This window comes from Carcharhinus amblyrhynchos, chromosome 27 (assembly GCF_965287045.1).
Source record: "Carcharhinus amblyrhynchos chromosome 27, sCarAmb.v2.hapA, whole genome shotgun sequence".
In the NCBI taxonomy this organism is placed as follows: Eukaryota; Metazoa; Chordata; class Chondrichthyes; order Carcharhiniformes; family Carcharhinidae; genus Carcharhinus; species Carcharhinus amblyrhynchos.
The window spans coordinates 35,082,501-35,099,027 of record NC_137350.1 but is presented as its reverse complement, the minus strand read 5'-3'; the positions used below and the strand labels follow the sequence as shown (position 1 = coordinate 35,099,027).

The 16,527-nt window shown below is 41.9% G+C and overlaps 1 protein-coding gene across 1 annotated transcript; it reads right to left on the bottom strand.

The window, feature by feature from the left end:
• Positions 1–474: 474 nt before the first annotated feature.
• LOC145358966 (sperm microtubule associated protein 1-like) lies at positions 475–12,047 on the bottom strand. The gene is made up of 3 exons (XM_080213315.1): positions 11,814–12,047; positions 6,173–6,272; positions 475–632 (listed from the first exon to the last, which is right to left on the bottom strand). Exons 1-3 carry the CDS (start codon positions 12,045–12,047, stop codon positions 475–477), a joined length of 492 nt encoding a protein of 163 aa, XP_080069441.1.
• Positions 12,048–16,527: the final 4,480 nt, after the last annotated feature.

Genomic DNA, 16,527 nt, shown 5'->3' with positions numbered 1-16,527 from the left:
TCACAGCGTCAGGAATCAAATTCAGGTCCCTGGCACTGTAAGGCAGCACTGCTAACCACTGTGCCACTGTCCAATCTGAAATTGAATGGAACTGTTCAAAGCAAGAATTTCTCCATGCAGTCATTGGATATCAAATACAGAATGAATGGCTGGCTTAAAATATACAGTTACAAAATGCTGCCCGTACACACATGCTTTATTTTAGGATCTAAGGACTTTCGATTGCACACAATATATCGTTTACACAGACCAATTATTCTTGACGATCACAGAATTATCACTTTCAATTTGTTTCTCTAGAAGAGGTGACTCCCCTGAAATTACAACTATTTAAAAATGTAGCAATTGATGTATTGATTTTTCAACCCGCCAAATTGTCCAACATCAACAATGGTGTTGTAAAAAGTATGCACTCCTGCTGGTGTTAACAATGGCGGACTTAAGACTTTGCAATTTTCTGTTTTCGCACATGTGCTAATGCAGCGGGAGACAGGTGGCAGGCCCGAACATGGAAGGGTTTTGCCTCAGGCTGGGTGTGTTTCTTCTGAATCCAAATCTCCCATTGTATCCGTTTAATGGTTTGAGATCTGACAAAAATCCTCGGTGGCCGACTACGTGCTCACGTGAGTGCCCTGCAAAATCAATGCACACGGCATGAAACCCAATCTCTCCCTGATTTTCATACACAATCTACACCCTTTCAACCCAACTGCTGTTTATTGTGCAATAAAGTCTCCTCCCATTTCAAATAAGTCTTCCCAATCCATCCTACACGCACCTTGATTTCTTTCTCGTTTTTTCATGTGTGTATCAAGATTCCCCTTGACTGAGTTTTTATGTTTCAATAAATATTTAATAAACAAAAATGCTCTTAAACATTTGTTTTGTATTGTTTTCATTTTACAACATAGGTTGTGGTGTTATTCCATGCAAAGTTTTTCTCTTGCAAAGCATAAACTATAATTTTAGTTATGAGACCATAATATATAGGAGCAGAATTAGGCCATTTGGCCCTTCAAGTCTGCTCTGCCATTGAATTGTGGCTGATAAGTTTCTCAACCCCATTCTCCCACCTTTTCCCTGTAAACTTTGATCCCCTTACCAATCACTAACCTAGCTATCTCTGACTTAAATAGACGCAGTGACCTGGCCTCCATGGGCTTCTGTGGCAAGGAATTCCATAGATTCACCATCCTCTGGTTGAAGGAGTTCTTCCTCATCTCGGTTCCAAAGGACTGATCCATTATTCCGAGGCTGTGTCCTTGAATCCTAGTCTCTCCTAGTAATGGAAACATCTTCCCCATGTCCATCCTATCCAGGCCTTTCAGTATTCTGCAAGTTTCAATGAGATTCCCTCCTCATTCTTCTAAACTCCATCAAGTACAGATAAAAGCAACTTACTGCAGAAGTTGGAATCTGAAACCAAAAGAGAAAATGCTGGAAAACCTCAGTGGGTCTGGCAGCAACTGTAGGGAGAGAAAAGAGTTGACGTTTCAAGTCCAGATGACCCTTTGTCAAAGCTAAAAGGTACAGAAAGTGGGAGATATTTACATTGCAGGGTGAGGGAATGAAAAATGAGGGAATGAAAGATCCTAATGGAGAGAATGTGAAGGAACTCTTTCCCTTCGCCCTTCTCTTCCCTTTTCTCCCCCTTGCTTCTCTCTTTCTAAATTTTACCTCGGTCCCATCCATTTCCCCTGCCCCCCCTCCAACATCTTCATCTGTCACAGCTTACAGTTTCTCTGCCGTTTGGCCATTCACACCCTTTATTCTCTCTGTGGATAGTTATTAGCAGTCTTTTCCTCTGGTTTCTGTGGCTATGATATATCTTTCATTCCCTCACCCTGTGATATAAATATCTCCCGCCTTCTATGCCTTTTAGCTTTGACAAAGGGTCATCTGTTCTCTCTTACAGATGCTGCCAGACTTGCTGGGATTTTCCAGCATTTTCTCTTTTGGTTTCAGATTCCAGCACCAGCAATAATTTGTTTTTATCCGTGGTAATGTGGTAGATTCTTAACTGTCCTCCTTGTAAGCCACCCAGTTCAAGGGCAATCAGGGATGGGCAATAAATGCTGGCCCAACCAGAAGACCAACATCCAATGATCATTTTTTATCAAAATTCTCCCATGTTCTTGTAGTGCAGAACATAGATCAGTATTTAGTACCCAAACAAAACCAAATATTGCACTTTAAGACCATCAGCCTCTTGACACATTGAGTTTGCTCCCATCATTTGTGTTGGTATGGCAGCTGTAACTGTTTAAACTTACTTTCCTGTCATTCCTCCATATCCCTTCATAAACACCGAAAATATTGATAGTACACAAGTTAATTTGCATCAATAAGACAAAGGAAGATATACAGTGATTCAAATGTGTACTACAGTGGCATAGGGGTGACACGGTGGCACAGTGGTTAGCATTGTTGCCTCACAGCACCAGGGATCCAGGTTGATCCCTCCCTGATTGACTGTCTTGTGGGGTTTGCACTTGCACTCGTGCCTGTGTGGGTTACCTTCCAGGTGCTCCAGTTTCTTCCAACAATCCAAAGATGTGCAGGTTAGGTGGATTGGCCATGCTAAATTGCCCCTCAGTGCTCCGGTTTCCTCCCACATTCTGAAAGACATGCTGGTTGGGTGCATTGCCCTGACAGGCGCCAGACTGTGGCAACTAGGGGAATTTCACAGTAACTTTACTGCAGTATTAATGTAATCCTTCCTTGTAACTAATAAATTTTAGGTGTGTAGGTTAGGTGGATCAGCCATGGTAAATGTGTGGGGTTATGGGGTTTGAGGTGGGGAAGAGGGCCTGGTTTAGATATACTGTCAGAAAGTCAGCGCAGTCTTGTTGGGCCGAATGGCCTCCTTCTACACTATTGGGATTCTATGATTCCATAATTTTCTGTTCTTGTTTCAAATTTCTTAGAATCCCTCATTATTTTTTCTCAAGAATATTTGAATCTCTATTTTAAGCACTTCAGATGATGTTATGTATATGGTGTCTGGTGCAGTGTGTTCCAAATTCCAACAACTCTTTGTGTGAAGAGAGCTTTCCTGAAATCTTCCTATTATTAGTTTTGCTTAAGTTCTAAATTGCAATATTGAGAGTACTGTGAAGCTGCTATTGTTATTCCTGCTGAGGTCAGCATACATGGGGATCTAAATTTAGGATCTTCCTGTTCTCTACTACTCAAGTTTTACACTGGACAGTGTTATCCATTGAATCTACAAATGAAGAAATTATTGACAAGACTTGAGCGATTAGTGGTGGTGCTTGGAGCTGTCCATGCAGGCAGCACTGGGCTTTGTCAATTGTTCATTTTTTTCCCAGTGCAATTTTTCCTAAGTCGTTCCAAGCTCCAAACAATTGTCAGGGTCAAAAACCACAAAATAAATGCATGTTATCTCCAGCTGCTCGGTCTCAGCTCATTTACAAAAATAAAAGTCTTTTGCATGTCAACTTATTTCCAAAAAGGTGATGCAGCACCTGACAGGGAGCAGATAATGAGACACATCATGGGACAATGATAATCAGACACAAGCTGTTGCTATGTCATGTTGCTAGGCATCAAATAACCCAACGTGTCATTGAATTCAATGGCTATTATCCAAGCTCACTGGGAACTGCCAACATGGCATTAATGTGTACATTTGGATTCTGTCAGCAGAAAGAAAAGGTATTTTGTCTTTCCCACTGGTAAGCTTAATCTGAGAATGCAATTCTTCTGTAATCAACTACAGGTTGTTTTTTTGTAATGTTGCCATAATTGGATCCTCCCATGCTGTGCCCTACTCCCCACAGAAAATCACAAAGAAATTTTTAAGCTGTCCCTCGGTATCCACAATTCTTCATCATGATGCATTTCTTTTTATATATTAGGTGCTGGAGGGAAGGTTGCGAGTTGGAAAATCGAATAATTTCCATTCAAGACCAACCAGTATCAGCACCCAAGTAAAGTAAAGTTTAGTTATTAGCTACAAGTCAGCTTACATTCACACTGCGATTCAGGTATTGTGAAAATCCCCTAGTCACCACATTCAGGTACACTGAAAGAGAATGTAGTATGGCCAATGCACCTAACCAGCACACCTTTTGGAGGAAACCAGAACACCCAGAGGAAACCCACGCACGTACAGGAAGAATGTGCAAACTCCCCACAGACAGCAACCTAAGCCAAGAATCGAACCTGAGTCCCTGGCGCTGTGAGGCAGCAGTGCTAACCACTGTCCCACCATGACACCCCTTAGGTTTAGAGTTTTGATCGTATCGGTCATGTCTGGGGTTCCTTAATAACCTTTCTACGTAAATGTTATCTGTGAATGAAGTGGCAAAGTTCTTCTGTGTTATGAATTGTAGAGGAAGTTAATTTCTTTGGGAAAGAAACAATTTTTACTTCTGGTTATTTTCCTCCAACCATTCCAACATGCCAGACCTCTGAAGAAGTTTGGAGAAATTCTAGTACAAAAAGTGATGTAAACTGTTTTTTAAATTTGGTTTCATTGGCAAAAAAATCCCAGCTGGGCGAAACCTTCAATGTTAATAAACAAAATATCGCAAGTGCTCGAAATTTGAAATAAAAGCAGAAAATGCTGAACATACTCACCGGATCAGACAATATCTGTTGAGACTAGACAAAAGTATTGTTAACATTTCATGTCCATAACTTTTCATCAAAAACTGCAGCTACTGCTAAATACACTTTCTTTTCTGTATCCCAGGTATATTCATCAGTCCTATTCATGCTCTTGTAAAAGTAATTGCGAACCAATCCTGATTGTTGCAAGTCCTAGAATGCTTACAGTGCAGAAAGTGGACCCATCAAGCCAGAATGACAACAATCCCACCCAAGCCCAATGTCGTAACCCCACGTATTTACTCTACTAATCCCCTGACACTCAAGGTCAATTTAACATGCCCAATCAACCTAACGCACACATCATTGGAGTGCGGGAGGAAACCAGAATACCCAGAGGAAATCCACACAGACACGGGGAGAAGGTGCAAACTCCACACAGACAGTCACCCAAGGCCAGAGTTGAACCCGGGTGCCTGGTGCTGTGAAGAAGCAGTGCTAACCACTGTGCCACCAGAATCAAGATACTAATTATCTTCTTGTTTAATTTAAAAATGCTGGTGTAAAACCCTGCAGACTGGTCCTCAACTGGGAGGATCTTTGACCCAACAGTATTTTAATTATGGATTGCACAAAAGATAGAAAGCATAGCTCAGTCTGCCCCTGTAAAAAATAAATATAGTCAGTTGATATTTTGGTTGGACCCTTTGTCAGATGTTTTCTGAATTCTGATTATCCCTTTCACCATGCCCATTTACCCTATCAGTTGGTGGATAAATGTTGCAATTTTTTTTACAAGTTTGAGGGATTTTTAAGAATGTATTTTTATCATATCCATGGGTAACTTGAAAGCTTACCCAGCTAGATAAGTCATTAATTTTGGAAACCCTCATCCTTGCCAGCCACAGTTTCCCTCCATTCTGACTTGTCGAAAAAAATCAAGTGGCATTGTGCTATCTTGTGAATGGACCTTGGGATCATTCAGTTCCTCACTTCTTTGGTCTTCCCAAGTGCTTACAATCTGATCATTAACTTGCCTAGGAATCATGATATGAATGGGAGGATCATGGTTCATCCAGTACGCCTGCTGCCATCCTCCTGGTGGTATGGTATAACAATATTCATTAATCATAGCAAACTTGGTGCCAGCTAGATACTACTTACTGACTTAGCTCATCATCTGCCCAACATTTCTGATGTTTTCTTCTTTCTTTTCCTTTCTGGCATCTTGCAGTATGGAATGTGGCCCATACATTAAATTTCTCAACATAAAAACTTTCTCTGTTTTGTTGGATAAATCAGGACAATGTCTCTAGGATTTCACTACAATTCCTATGCCATCTGGGTGGACAGGAGCTAACTGAGGGTCAGATGTTGTTCCTTAAAGACAGGCACTCCTGATTTGCCCTCGGATCCAATTTATATTTGTGAAATCTTTTGTTCTAGACCCAAACAACTAGTCATCTCAAAGTTTGGGACCAATGCTTCTGAAGCCAATTCTGCCCCCTTTGAAATATCAGATTGTATACTGAAAACAGAATCAAATGAATATTACATCAGAACTTGTTTTTATTCAAAAGGATTTAAAACCACATACCTGCTCCATATGCATTTCTTTTGGCAAGGTACCTTTGAGCTGGTCCATGTTTATAAAAATAGTCCACTAGCCAGCCACTGCTCGATGTCCCACCGTGATCCTGCCAAAGATTATTTATTGATCAAACTGATTTTGTAGTTGAAATAGCAAACTAAACAATATGTTGCATCTTTTCTATCTATAACAACTTTATTTTTTAACTTTTCATCTTCCCTTCATCCTGCACCCCCCCCCCACCCCACTTTTCAAGTCACCACCTCCATCTCCCCCAGCTTTTCTTATCAATGATAGATAATGTCCCAGAGGTCTTGGGTTCCCTTCTGTTTCTCAAGTGAGCATTATTTTATACATTGCTGTAACAATGACCATTAACTATGTCAATCAGGTGAATGAAAACTGAGGCTGTCTCTATCCGCACTCGGTTTAAGTCCAGCCAATTTATTTGATAGTAAACTCACTAGCTTTCGAGGTTTCCCTCTTCTTCAGGTGAATGGAGAGTTCTGGCCTCAACTCTCCATTCACCTGAAGAAGAGGGAAACCTCGAAAGCTAGTGAGTTTACTTTCAAATAAATCGGTTGGACTTAAACCTGGTGTTGTCAGACTTTTTACTGTGTTTACCCCAGTCCAACGCCAGCATATCCACATCATCTGCACTCTACATAGAAACACAGAAACAAAAGATAGGAGTAGGAGAAGGCCATTTGGCCCTTTGAGCCTGTTCCGCCATTCATCATGATCATGGCTGATCATCCAACTCAATAGCCTAATCCTGCTTTTTCCCCATAACCTTTGATCCCATTCACTCCCAAGTGCTATATCCAGCTGTCTCTTGAATACATTCAATGTTTTGCATCAACTCTTCCTGTGATAATGAATTCCACAGGCTCACCACTCTTTGAGTGAAGAAATGTCTCCTCACCTCCGTCCTAAATGGTCTATCCCGAATCCTCACACTGTGAGTCCTGGTTCTGGACTCCCCCGCCATCGAGAACATCCTCCCTCATTTGTCTGAACTCCAGCAAAAACAATCCTAACCTAGTCAATCTGTCCTCATACATCATTCCCGCCATCCCTGGAATCAGCCTGGTAAACCTTCACTGCATTCCCTCGAGAGCAAGAACATCCTTTCTCAGAAAAGGAAACCAAAACTGTACAAATTGCTCTAGGTGTGGCCTCACCAAGGCCCTGTATAATTGCAACAACACATCCCTCTTCTCCTGTACTCAAAACCTCTTGCAATGAAGGCCAACATACTATTTGGAAATCACACATACAAGCTTTCCACTGTATAGTGGTGAGGAATAGAAAACAATATCGGCATTTTTCTGAACCCGCCCGTCCTTAATACCATCCCCACCTCAGGCCAAAAACATAGCATGGGATATGAGCTTCTTGGTGTACACGGTTCAGTTTCACGTAAAGTAGTATGTTGAGCATCTGAAACATTGAGGAAAACCATAAGATATAGGAATAAAATTAGGCCATTTGGCCCATTGGGACTGCTCTGCCATTCAATCATGGTTGATGTGATTCTCATCCCCATTCTCTTGCTTTCTCCCCAAAACCCTTGATCCCCTTATTGATCAAGAACCTATCTATATCTGTCTTAAAGACACTCAATGATCTGCCCTCCATAGCCCTCTGTGGTAATGAGTTCCACACATTCACCATCCTCTGGCTGAAGAAATTCCTCCTCATTTTCAGTTTTAAATTAGCATTCCTTCACTCTGAGGTTGCGCTTGAGTTCTAGTCTCTTGCACTATGGAAACATCCTCTCCACGTCCACTCTATCTAGGCCTCTCAGTATTCTGTAAGTTTCAATTAGCTCCCCCCTCATCCTTCTAAACTCCAACGAGTACAGACTCAGACTCCTCAACTGCTCCTCATATGACAAGCCCTTCATTCCTGGGTCATTCTTGTGAACTCCTCTGGACCCCCTCCAATGTCAGCGCATCCTTCCTTAGGTATGGGACACAAAAATATTACCCTCAACTGTTAAAGTGCAACTTAATGCTGGGGTCAAAAGCACAACTGAGCTCTCGCATTTCCATTCCACCATGAGGTGGATGCCATGGTGCTTTTGCTTCAGCACAAACCATATACAATCAAATATGCATAGAATGCAGATGATGGGTATGGTCAATATACTGCATTCAAACCCTTTCCAACAGGCATGTGAGGACCTGCTCCATTCAATAACATTTCAAATATATAATCATAGAATCCCTACAGTGCAGGAGAGGCCGTTTGGCCCATTGAGTCTGCACCGACAACAATCCCACCCGGGCCCTAACCCCATAACCCCACATATTTGTCCTGTTAATCCCTCTAACCTACATATCCCAGGACACTAAGGGGCAATTTAGCATGGCTAATCAATAAATCGAATTTCAGGTAGGACTTTTACAAGTAGTGGACGGAGGAAGCTTCTATCTGAGGAGGCTGGGCTGGATTTGACATTGGTTTGTGAGATAAAAAGCTGTGTTTAGACCACTGCACTATCTTTCGTGGAGATAGAATCATAGAAACTTCACAGTGCCAAAGGAGGCCATTCAGCTCATCGAGTCTGCACTGAATGATTTTCTATTTGCAATGTTATTGAATGGAACACATCCGACTCAGAGTAAACCAGACCCTGCTGGTCAGCAGCTTATAATAGATGTAAAGGAAAATGATAAAAATGACTGCTGCAGTCTGGTGAGAAAATGTGAATTTAAGTTTGCTCTGTGGATCAGAGGCTGAGTCATACAAGAACGGACAGCTTACAGATTTCTTCCTGCTTTGTTGTAAGCTTGGTGACAAGGAGTGCTACAATAGACTTCAGTATCATAACTAAGGAGGGTGAAAACTAGCCAGTAATCTACTCCACAATTCAAGCTTAAAATATATACATGTGGAGCATAGTGTGAGGAGCATGATGGTTATGTTACTAAACTAACAATCCAGAAACCTGGATTAGTTCAGACATCTGTAGCCAAATGCAAACTCGTACAAAATCCATCTAGTTGCAAAAGTTAAAATCAGGAGCATAAGTTCAAATCCCAATATGATTGCTGGGAATTTAAAGTTGGCTAATAAAATGATAAGGAAAGACTAAATTAGTTAGGATTATTATATTCACTGGAGTTTAGATGAGTGAGAGGGGTCTCATAGAAACTTATAAAATTCTAACAGGGTTGGACAGGGTAGATTCAGAAAGAATGTTCCCATTGGGGAGGTGGGGGGGGAACCCAGAACTAGGGGTCATAGTTTAAGGATAAGGGATAAACCTCTTAGAACTGAGGCGAGGAGAAATTTCTTCACCCAGAGGGTGGTGAGTGTGTGGAATTCACTATGTCATGATGTGGAGATGCCGGTGTTGGACTGGGGGAAACCTGGAATTCACTACCACAGAAAGTAGTTGAGGCCAAAACATTGTCTAATTTCAAGAAGAAATTAAATGTAGCTCTTGGGGCAAAAGTGATCAAGAGATATGGGAGGAAGGAGGAATCAAGATATTGAATTTGATGATCAGCCATGATCAAAATGAATGGTGGTGCAGGCTCGAAAGACTAAATGGTCCACCCCTGCTTCTAGTTTCTATGTAATTCTGGAATAAAAAAGTGACGATCAATAATGGTGACCGTGTAATTATTGGACTTTTGCAAAAATCCATCTGATTTACGAAATATTCCTTAGAAAAGGAAATCTGCTGTCCTTACTTGCTGGCCTATTTGTGACTTCAAGTCACCCAGTTGTATAGGGATGGACAATAAATTCCGATCTTGCCAGAGGCTCCAACAGCCCATGGATGAATAATATAAAAAAGATGTTTGACCTTGCTTGTGATGCCCCTCTCCCACTGGTTTATTGGCTACACATTCGCGTGGCACATCTATCAATAACGGTATGTGTCCTCTGCCCAAAGGCAGGTCATTGGCTTATTGCCTGCTGATGCTTCAGCCTGATCCATTTTCTTGACAGTGTTTATTTGCCAGTGGTTATTTTCCATTGCCTGTCACTCTCAGCGGCAGGATGAGGAGGCAGGTCCCAAGTCTATCTCAGCTGGTACCAAAATCAAACCCACACACTGTCGATGACTTGAATTAATCACCAGAGCAAGCCCCATGGCCCAACAATCATAGCATTAGGGAAGGGAAAAAGAGACACAAAGGGCTTGGATATTCACTTAAGGTCCTGTAGCCTGCAGGGCAAGGGACCAAAGGCTGGAAGATGGATAAGCATTTCTTGGTTGGCATGGATATGATGGGCTGAATGGCCCTCTTCTTTGCCATACATCTCTCTCTGTTTCTGTTTGACTTTCTTACTTCTGCCCCCTTGTATAATCACTAGTTCGAAGAAGAACAAGGGAAACATCACTGGTGTCCTGGCCAATATTTACCCTTCTGTTAATATCACAAAAACAGATTATCTGCTCATTATCACATTGCTGTTTGTGGGAATTTGCTGGGAGCAAATTAGCAGCTGCGTTCCAAATGCTGCAATGATTACACTTCAAAAACTATTTCATTGGCTGTGAAGTTATTTGAGAAATCTGGTGACTATGGTAAGAGTGATATAAATGTAACTCTTTCTTTTAATCCTACCAATTATATTAAATTTTTGCCATCTGGTTATTGACCTCTGCTAATGGAGAAAATTCTTTCCTATCCACTTTATCTATGCCCCTCACATGAGGTTAAATGTAAATATACATTCCAGTTTGACTAAATCATTAGACGAAACAATTCTGTAGATGCCTTGGAAAAGCAACCAGTATCAGTGGGCAGTACGGTTGCAAGCACCTTGGTTCGACTTCCAGCTTGGGTCACTGTCTGTGTGGAATTTACACATTCTCCCCCATGTCTTTGTGGGCTTCCTCCGGATGCTCCAGTTTCCTCCCACAGTCCAAAGATGTGCAAGTTAGGTTGATTGGCCATGCTAAATTGCTACTTAGTGTCAAGGGGACGAGTGGGGTAAATGTGTTGGGTTGTGGGGCTGGGGCCTGGGTGGTATTGTGGTTGGTGGGGACTTCATGTGCTCAGTGGCCTCCTTCTGCCCTGTGGGGATTCTATAATTAAGGACTTCACAAACCCCGGAAAAATTTTCCTCCAATTTCTTCCATTGGGAAAAAAATACAAAAGTTTGAGATCACATATCAACTGACTCAAGAACAGCTTCTTTCCTGCTACCATCAGATTTTTGAATGGACCTACCATACACTAAGGTGATCTTTCCATAGCTATAACTGTAACACTATATCCTGTCCTCTCCTTCTCCCCTATGTATTCAGTGAACAGTAATGCTTTCTCTGTATAGTGCACAGGAAACAATGCTTTTCACTGTATCCCAATACATGTGACACTAACAAATCAAATCAAGGTCTTGACTGGCTCTTCCCTTTTCACACTAGTCAGCAATGAAGCCAAGTAAAACGATCAACAATAGGCTGAGAAAATGACAATTAAAGTGTGGTCTCCACACTCAGTGTGAAGAACTTCCATCACCAGCTGTGAGAGGTACGGGGGCTTTCAGTGAATTGTATCTTTCACCGTGGGGTCTAACTGGACCATAACTCGGTTAGACCCGCTGAGGTGGGTGGGCAATGTGGACATCTCGTCCCACTGACGTCTATTATTGGAAAGTACAAAGCCGAAGCTACCTGGCCGGTCTTCTTCAGAAGAGTTCTCATTTGCCTGGTATGAAAGTTGAACCGAGTGTAAGGGTCAGCCTGGGCGTTGTAAGGCGGGATAACATCGCACAGTTTGGGATTGAGTTTGCCGTATCCCCTGGCATTGGAGTCGACCGCCACGCCGTCTAAAATGAAACCTTTTTCTCTTCTGAAGAGCTCATAATCCAGGCAACAGACCCCAGGAGGACAGGAAGCCTTGCTCATGGTTACAGCACTGGTTCAGGTATGGGCTCAACCCTGTAAACCAGCTATTACCATCCCAGCCCTTAGCTGTTACGGTCACAGGGCTCACTGTTACGTTTCCTTTAAATATAACGTTTACTTTGCAACGGGGTTTTTATAATCTGCAATCTCGCAGCAAATGAAATATTTTTGCAATTTTGAACTGAACATTTCTTCATCACACGGAGGCTAACGTTAGTCAGTTTGCATTGTTTTAAATTATACAATCACCCCTTAGTGATTTACCGAACTATGGGTTGTCTCCTATGAAACCTCCCTGTATGGAGGGAAATCTTACCAAGCACTTTTCCATCAATACGGCTAGAGAAAAATTTGACAACAGCCAGAGTTAGAAGCACAGCCGTCAACCAGCGACTGATAATCATGTTATGGGAACGGGAAATTATTAAAAATATGCGTTTTTAGAATGGTAGTTTTTCTCTCTGTAAACAACCCTTTGGACAATTCATTGTTCATAGGCAACTTTAGCACTGTGCTGTTTAACGCTTCACTTTGTGCAAATTCTCCTCCAAACCACACATCATCCTCCCTTCACCGTGGCGGGATCGAGATCCCAAACACCTTTTGCAATAGCAGACTGGATGTAACTTCTCTTTTTATTCTTTTATGGAATGTGGGCATCTCTGGCGAGGCCACCATTTGTTTTCTATCTCCAATTGGCCCTCAAGGAGGTGATAGTGCCTTCTTGAATCGCTGGCAGTCAGTATTTAGGTACACCCATGATGCTGTTAGGAATGTTGACCCCCCCAACAGGATGGAACAGGTGTACTGCAGCGATTCAAGAAGGTTCACCAATGCTGCAAGGGCAATTACGACTAGGCAACAATTGTTAGCCTTGTCCACAACATGGAAGAATAAAACAGTTAATTTGATTTAATTTATTATTGTCACAAATGTTAGTGTATAGGGAAAAGTATAGTTTCTTGCATGCTGTACAGACAAAGCATACCATATATAGAAAAGGAAAGGAGAGTGCAGAATGTAGTGTTACAGTCATAGTAGCTAGGGTGTAGAGAAAGATCAACTTAATATGAGGTGGTGGGAAGAAGCAGTTCTTGAGTCAGTTGGTCAGTGACCTCAGATTTTTGTATCTTTTTCTTGAAGGAAGAAGGTGGAAGAGAGAATGCCTGGGGTGCATGGAGTCTTTAATTATGTTGGCTGCTTCTCCAAGGGCAGTGGGAAGTGTAGAAACCGTCAACAGATGGGAGGCTGGTTTTCATGGTGGACTGGGCTTAGTTCATGACCCTTTGTATTTCCTTGCAGTCTTCGGCAGAGCAGGAGCCATACCAGGCTGTAATATAACCTGAAAGAATGTTTTCTATGGTGCATCTGTAAAAGTTGGTGAGTGTCATAGTGGACATGCTGAATTTTCTTAGTCTCCTGAGGAAGTAGAGGCATTGGTGGGCTTTCTTAACTATAGTATCGGCATGGGGGAACCAGGATAGGTTGTTGGTGATCATGATGAAAATACCTTATCAGCTGTAAAGCTTTGGGATGTCACACCAGCATATTTCTCAGATGTAGTTTATATGGATTTCTGCAAAGCCTTTGACAAGGTTCCACATGGGAGACTGGTGAAGAAGGTAAATTCACATGGATTACAGGGTAATTTGATAAAGTGGCTTCAAAATTGGCTTAGCTGTAGCAGACAGGGTGATGACAGAAACTTGCTTTAGTGACTGGAAGCCAGTGTCCAGTGGCATACCACAGGGATCTGTGTTGGCCTCCTATTATTCATCATTTACATAAATGACATTCATGACTATGTGGGGGTAGGATTAGTAAGTTTGTGGATGACACAAAGATTGGACAAGTGGTTAACTGTAAAACATAGTGTCTTGGGCTACAAGAAGATATAGGTGGAATGGTCAAATGGACAGATAAGTGGCAGAAGGAATTTAACCCTGAGAAGTGTGAGGTGAAACACTTTGGAAGGAGTAATTTGACAAGAAACTATCCAATGAATGGTAGGACACAGGGAAGTTCTGTGGAACAAAGGGACATTGGCTTGTTTGTCCAGAGGTCTCTGGAAGCGGAAGGGCATGTTGGTAGGGTGGTGAAAAAGGCATATGGGATACTTGCCTTTGTCAATGGAGGCACAGATTACAAAAGTAGGGATGTCATGTTGGAGCTGTACAGAATTTTGGTGAGGCCACAGTTAGATCACTGTATGCCGTTCTGGTCACCTCATTATCGGAAGGACATGATTGCACTGGAAGGGATACAAAGGAGATTTACCAGGATGCCGCCTGGGATGTTACACTTACATTATGAAGAGAGATTGGATAGGCTTCAGTTGTTTGTGTTGGAGTAGAGAAGACTCAGGGGCAATCTAATTGAGGTGTTCAAGATTATGAAAGACATGGACAGAGTGGATAAGGACCAATTATTCCCCTCAGCTGAATGGTCAGTCATGAGTGAGGGGCATGGAGCTTGGGGGATATGAGGAAAAACTTTTTTACCCAGAGAGTGGTGACAGTCTGGAATATGCTACCTGGGAGGGCAGTGGAAGCAGGTTGCCTCACATCCTTTAAAAAGAATCTGGATGAGCATTTGCCACATCATAACATTCAGGGCTATGGGCCAAGTGCTGGCAAATGGAATTAGGTAGGAGTTCAGGTATTTCTAATGTGTCATTGCACAGTCGAAGATCTGAAGGACCTCTTCTGTGCTGTATGATTCTATGATGCTAAATGAAGAAAAAGAATTCCCTTGTTAGGGAAACAAGAGTTTCAACAAGATTGATTGACTCTTATATTAAGAAGTCTCACAACATCATGTTATAGTCACTCACCTGAAGAAGCAGTCCTCCAAAAGCTCTTGGTACCAAATAAACCTGTTGGACTTTAACCTGGTGTTGTAAGACTTCTTACCATGCCCACCCCAGTCCAATGCTGGCAACTCCACGTCTTTACTTATATATGGGTGCATTGCTGAGAAATCTGTGTTCAATGCGTTTGCCTGATAATTCACATAAATCATATTAACCCTGAATGTTCGAGTATAAACCTTTGTTTTACCCTTTGACCCATTAGTCGAGTTTATTTTGATACGCATGGAATCTTGTACTTTCTGTCTAGTATTTGTTTTGAAAGATACTTTTAAGTAAATGCAGACGCTTTAAGAAAACATCAAGATACATCTCCAAACCACTTAAGAAAAGCCCACATTACACCAGTGTTTGCCTCCCAACTCCTCAAACAGAGGTCACTGAATGACGCAGTTGGCTGTTACCCTGGGCACTAACAGGTCTAACCTGCTCAAGGTCTCATTCTGTGCCTTTGTTAGCAGCAACATCGTCCTCATTCAGCAAAGTTTCAGTTCCACAACTCTGATTGGCTTAGACATTACCCCACCAACTCAAACAGACCAACAGTACCATTGGTCGATGTGGATGTCAATCGTATGCCATTGCTGGGCAGTGTCTAGATATCTATAGCAGTGAAGTTATTGGTTTTCTGTATATATGCAGACAGGTATCGACAGCCATCTTGCTTTGGCAAATAAGTAATTATTGGTCACCAATTTACCAATCACCTTAAATCATTGCTCTCTGGTTTTCAATCCTTCTGCCACCAGATAGAGTTTCTCCCTGTCAACTCTATTCAGACCCCTTACGACTTTGAGCACACCATCAAATCTTTTCTGCAAGAACCCCAAATCTTTTCTCCCAACTGAAGTTACATAATTGAAACCATTCACATTAAACTTTCAGTACCCTCTAGTGCATCACCTTAACTAAAATTAGTCTGACCCAGAAACAGTAAAGAATTTGTGATAAAGTCACAAATGGTGATGTTCCCAGTTTACCATTTAACAGCCTGCTTAGCTAGGATGATTTATCAGGGAGAGTAATGTCAGCGATGCACCTGATTAGTTATTCTATAAAAGAGACACTGCTGACATTAAGACTATAAAATATAGGAACAAAATTAAGCCCTTCAGTCGGAGGTTGTGCCCTCTGGTCCTAGTTTTTTCTATTAGTGGAAACATCCTCTCCACATCCACTGTAATCAGGCCTCTCAGTATCCTGTAAATTTCAATAAGATCCCTCCTCATCCTTCTAAAGTCCAACAAGTACAGGCCCAGAGTCCTAAACCGTTCCTCCTAAGAAAAGCTCTTCATTTCAGAGATCATTTTTGTGAACCTCCTTTGGACCCTTTCCAAGGCCAGCACATCCTTCTTTAGTTATGGGCCCCAAAACTGCTCACAATACTCCAGATGAGGTCTAACCAGAGCCATGTCCAGCCTCAGAAACACATCCCTGCTCTTGTATTCTAGTGCTCTTAATAGGAATGAGATTAAATGCAAGACTTGAGTGAAAAACATGTTAAATATTGTTTATTTACACAAACACAGGGATGGCAAGCTGCAGCTTTGATTACAGAACAGGCTACATTAAATTAGGGCAGTGGCCAAAAGAAATCAGTGACTGCTCATG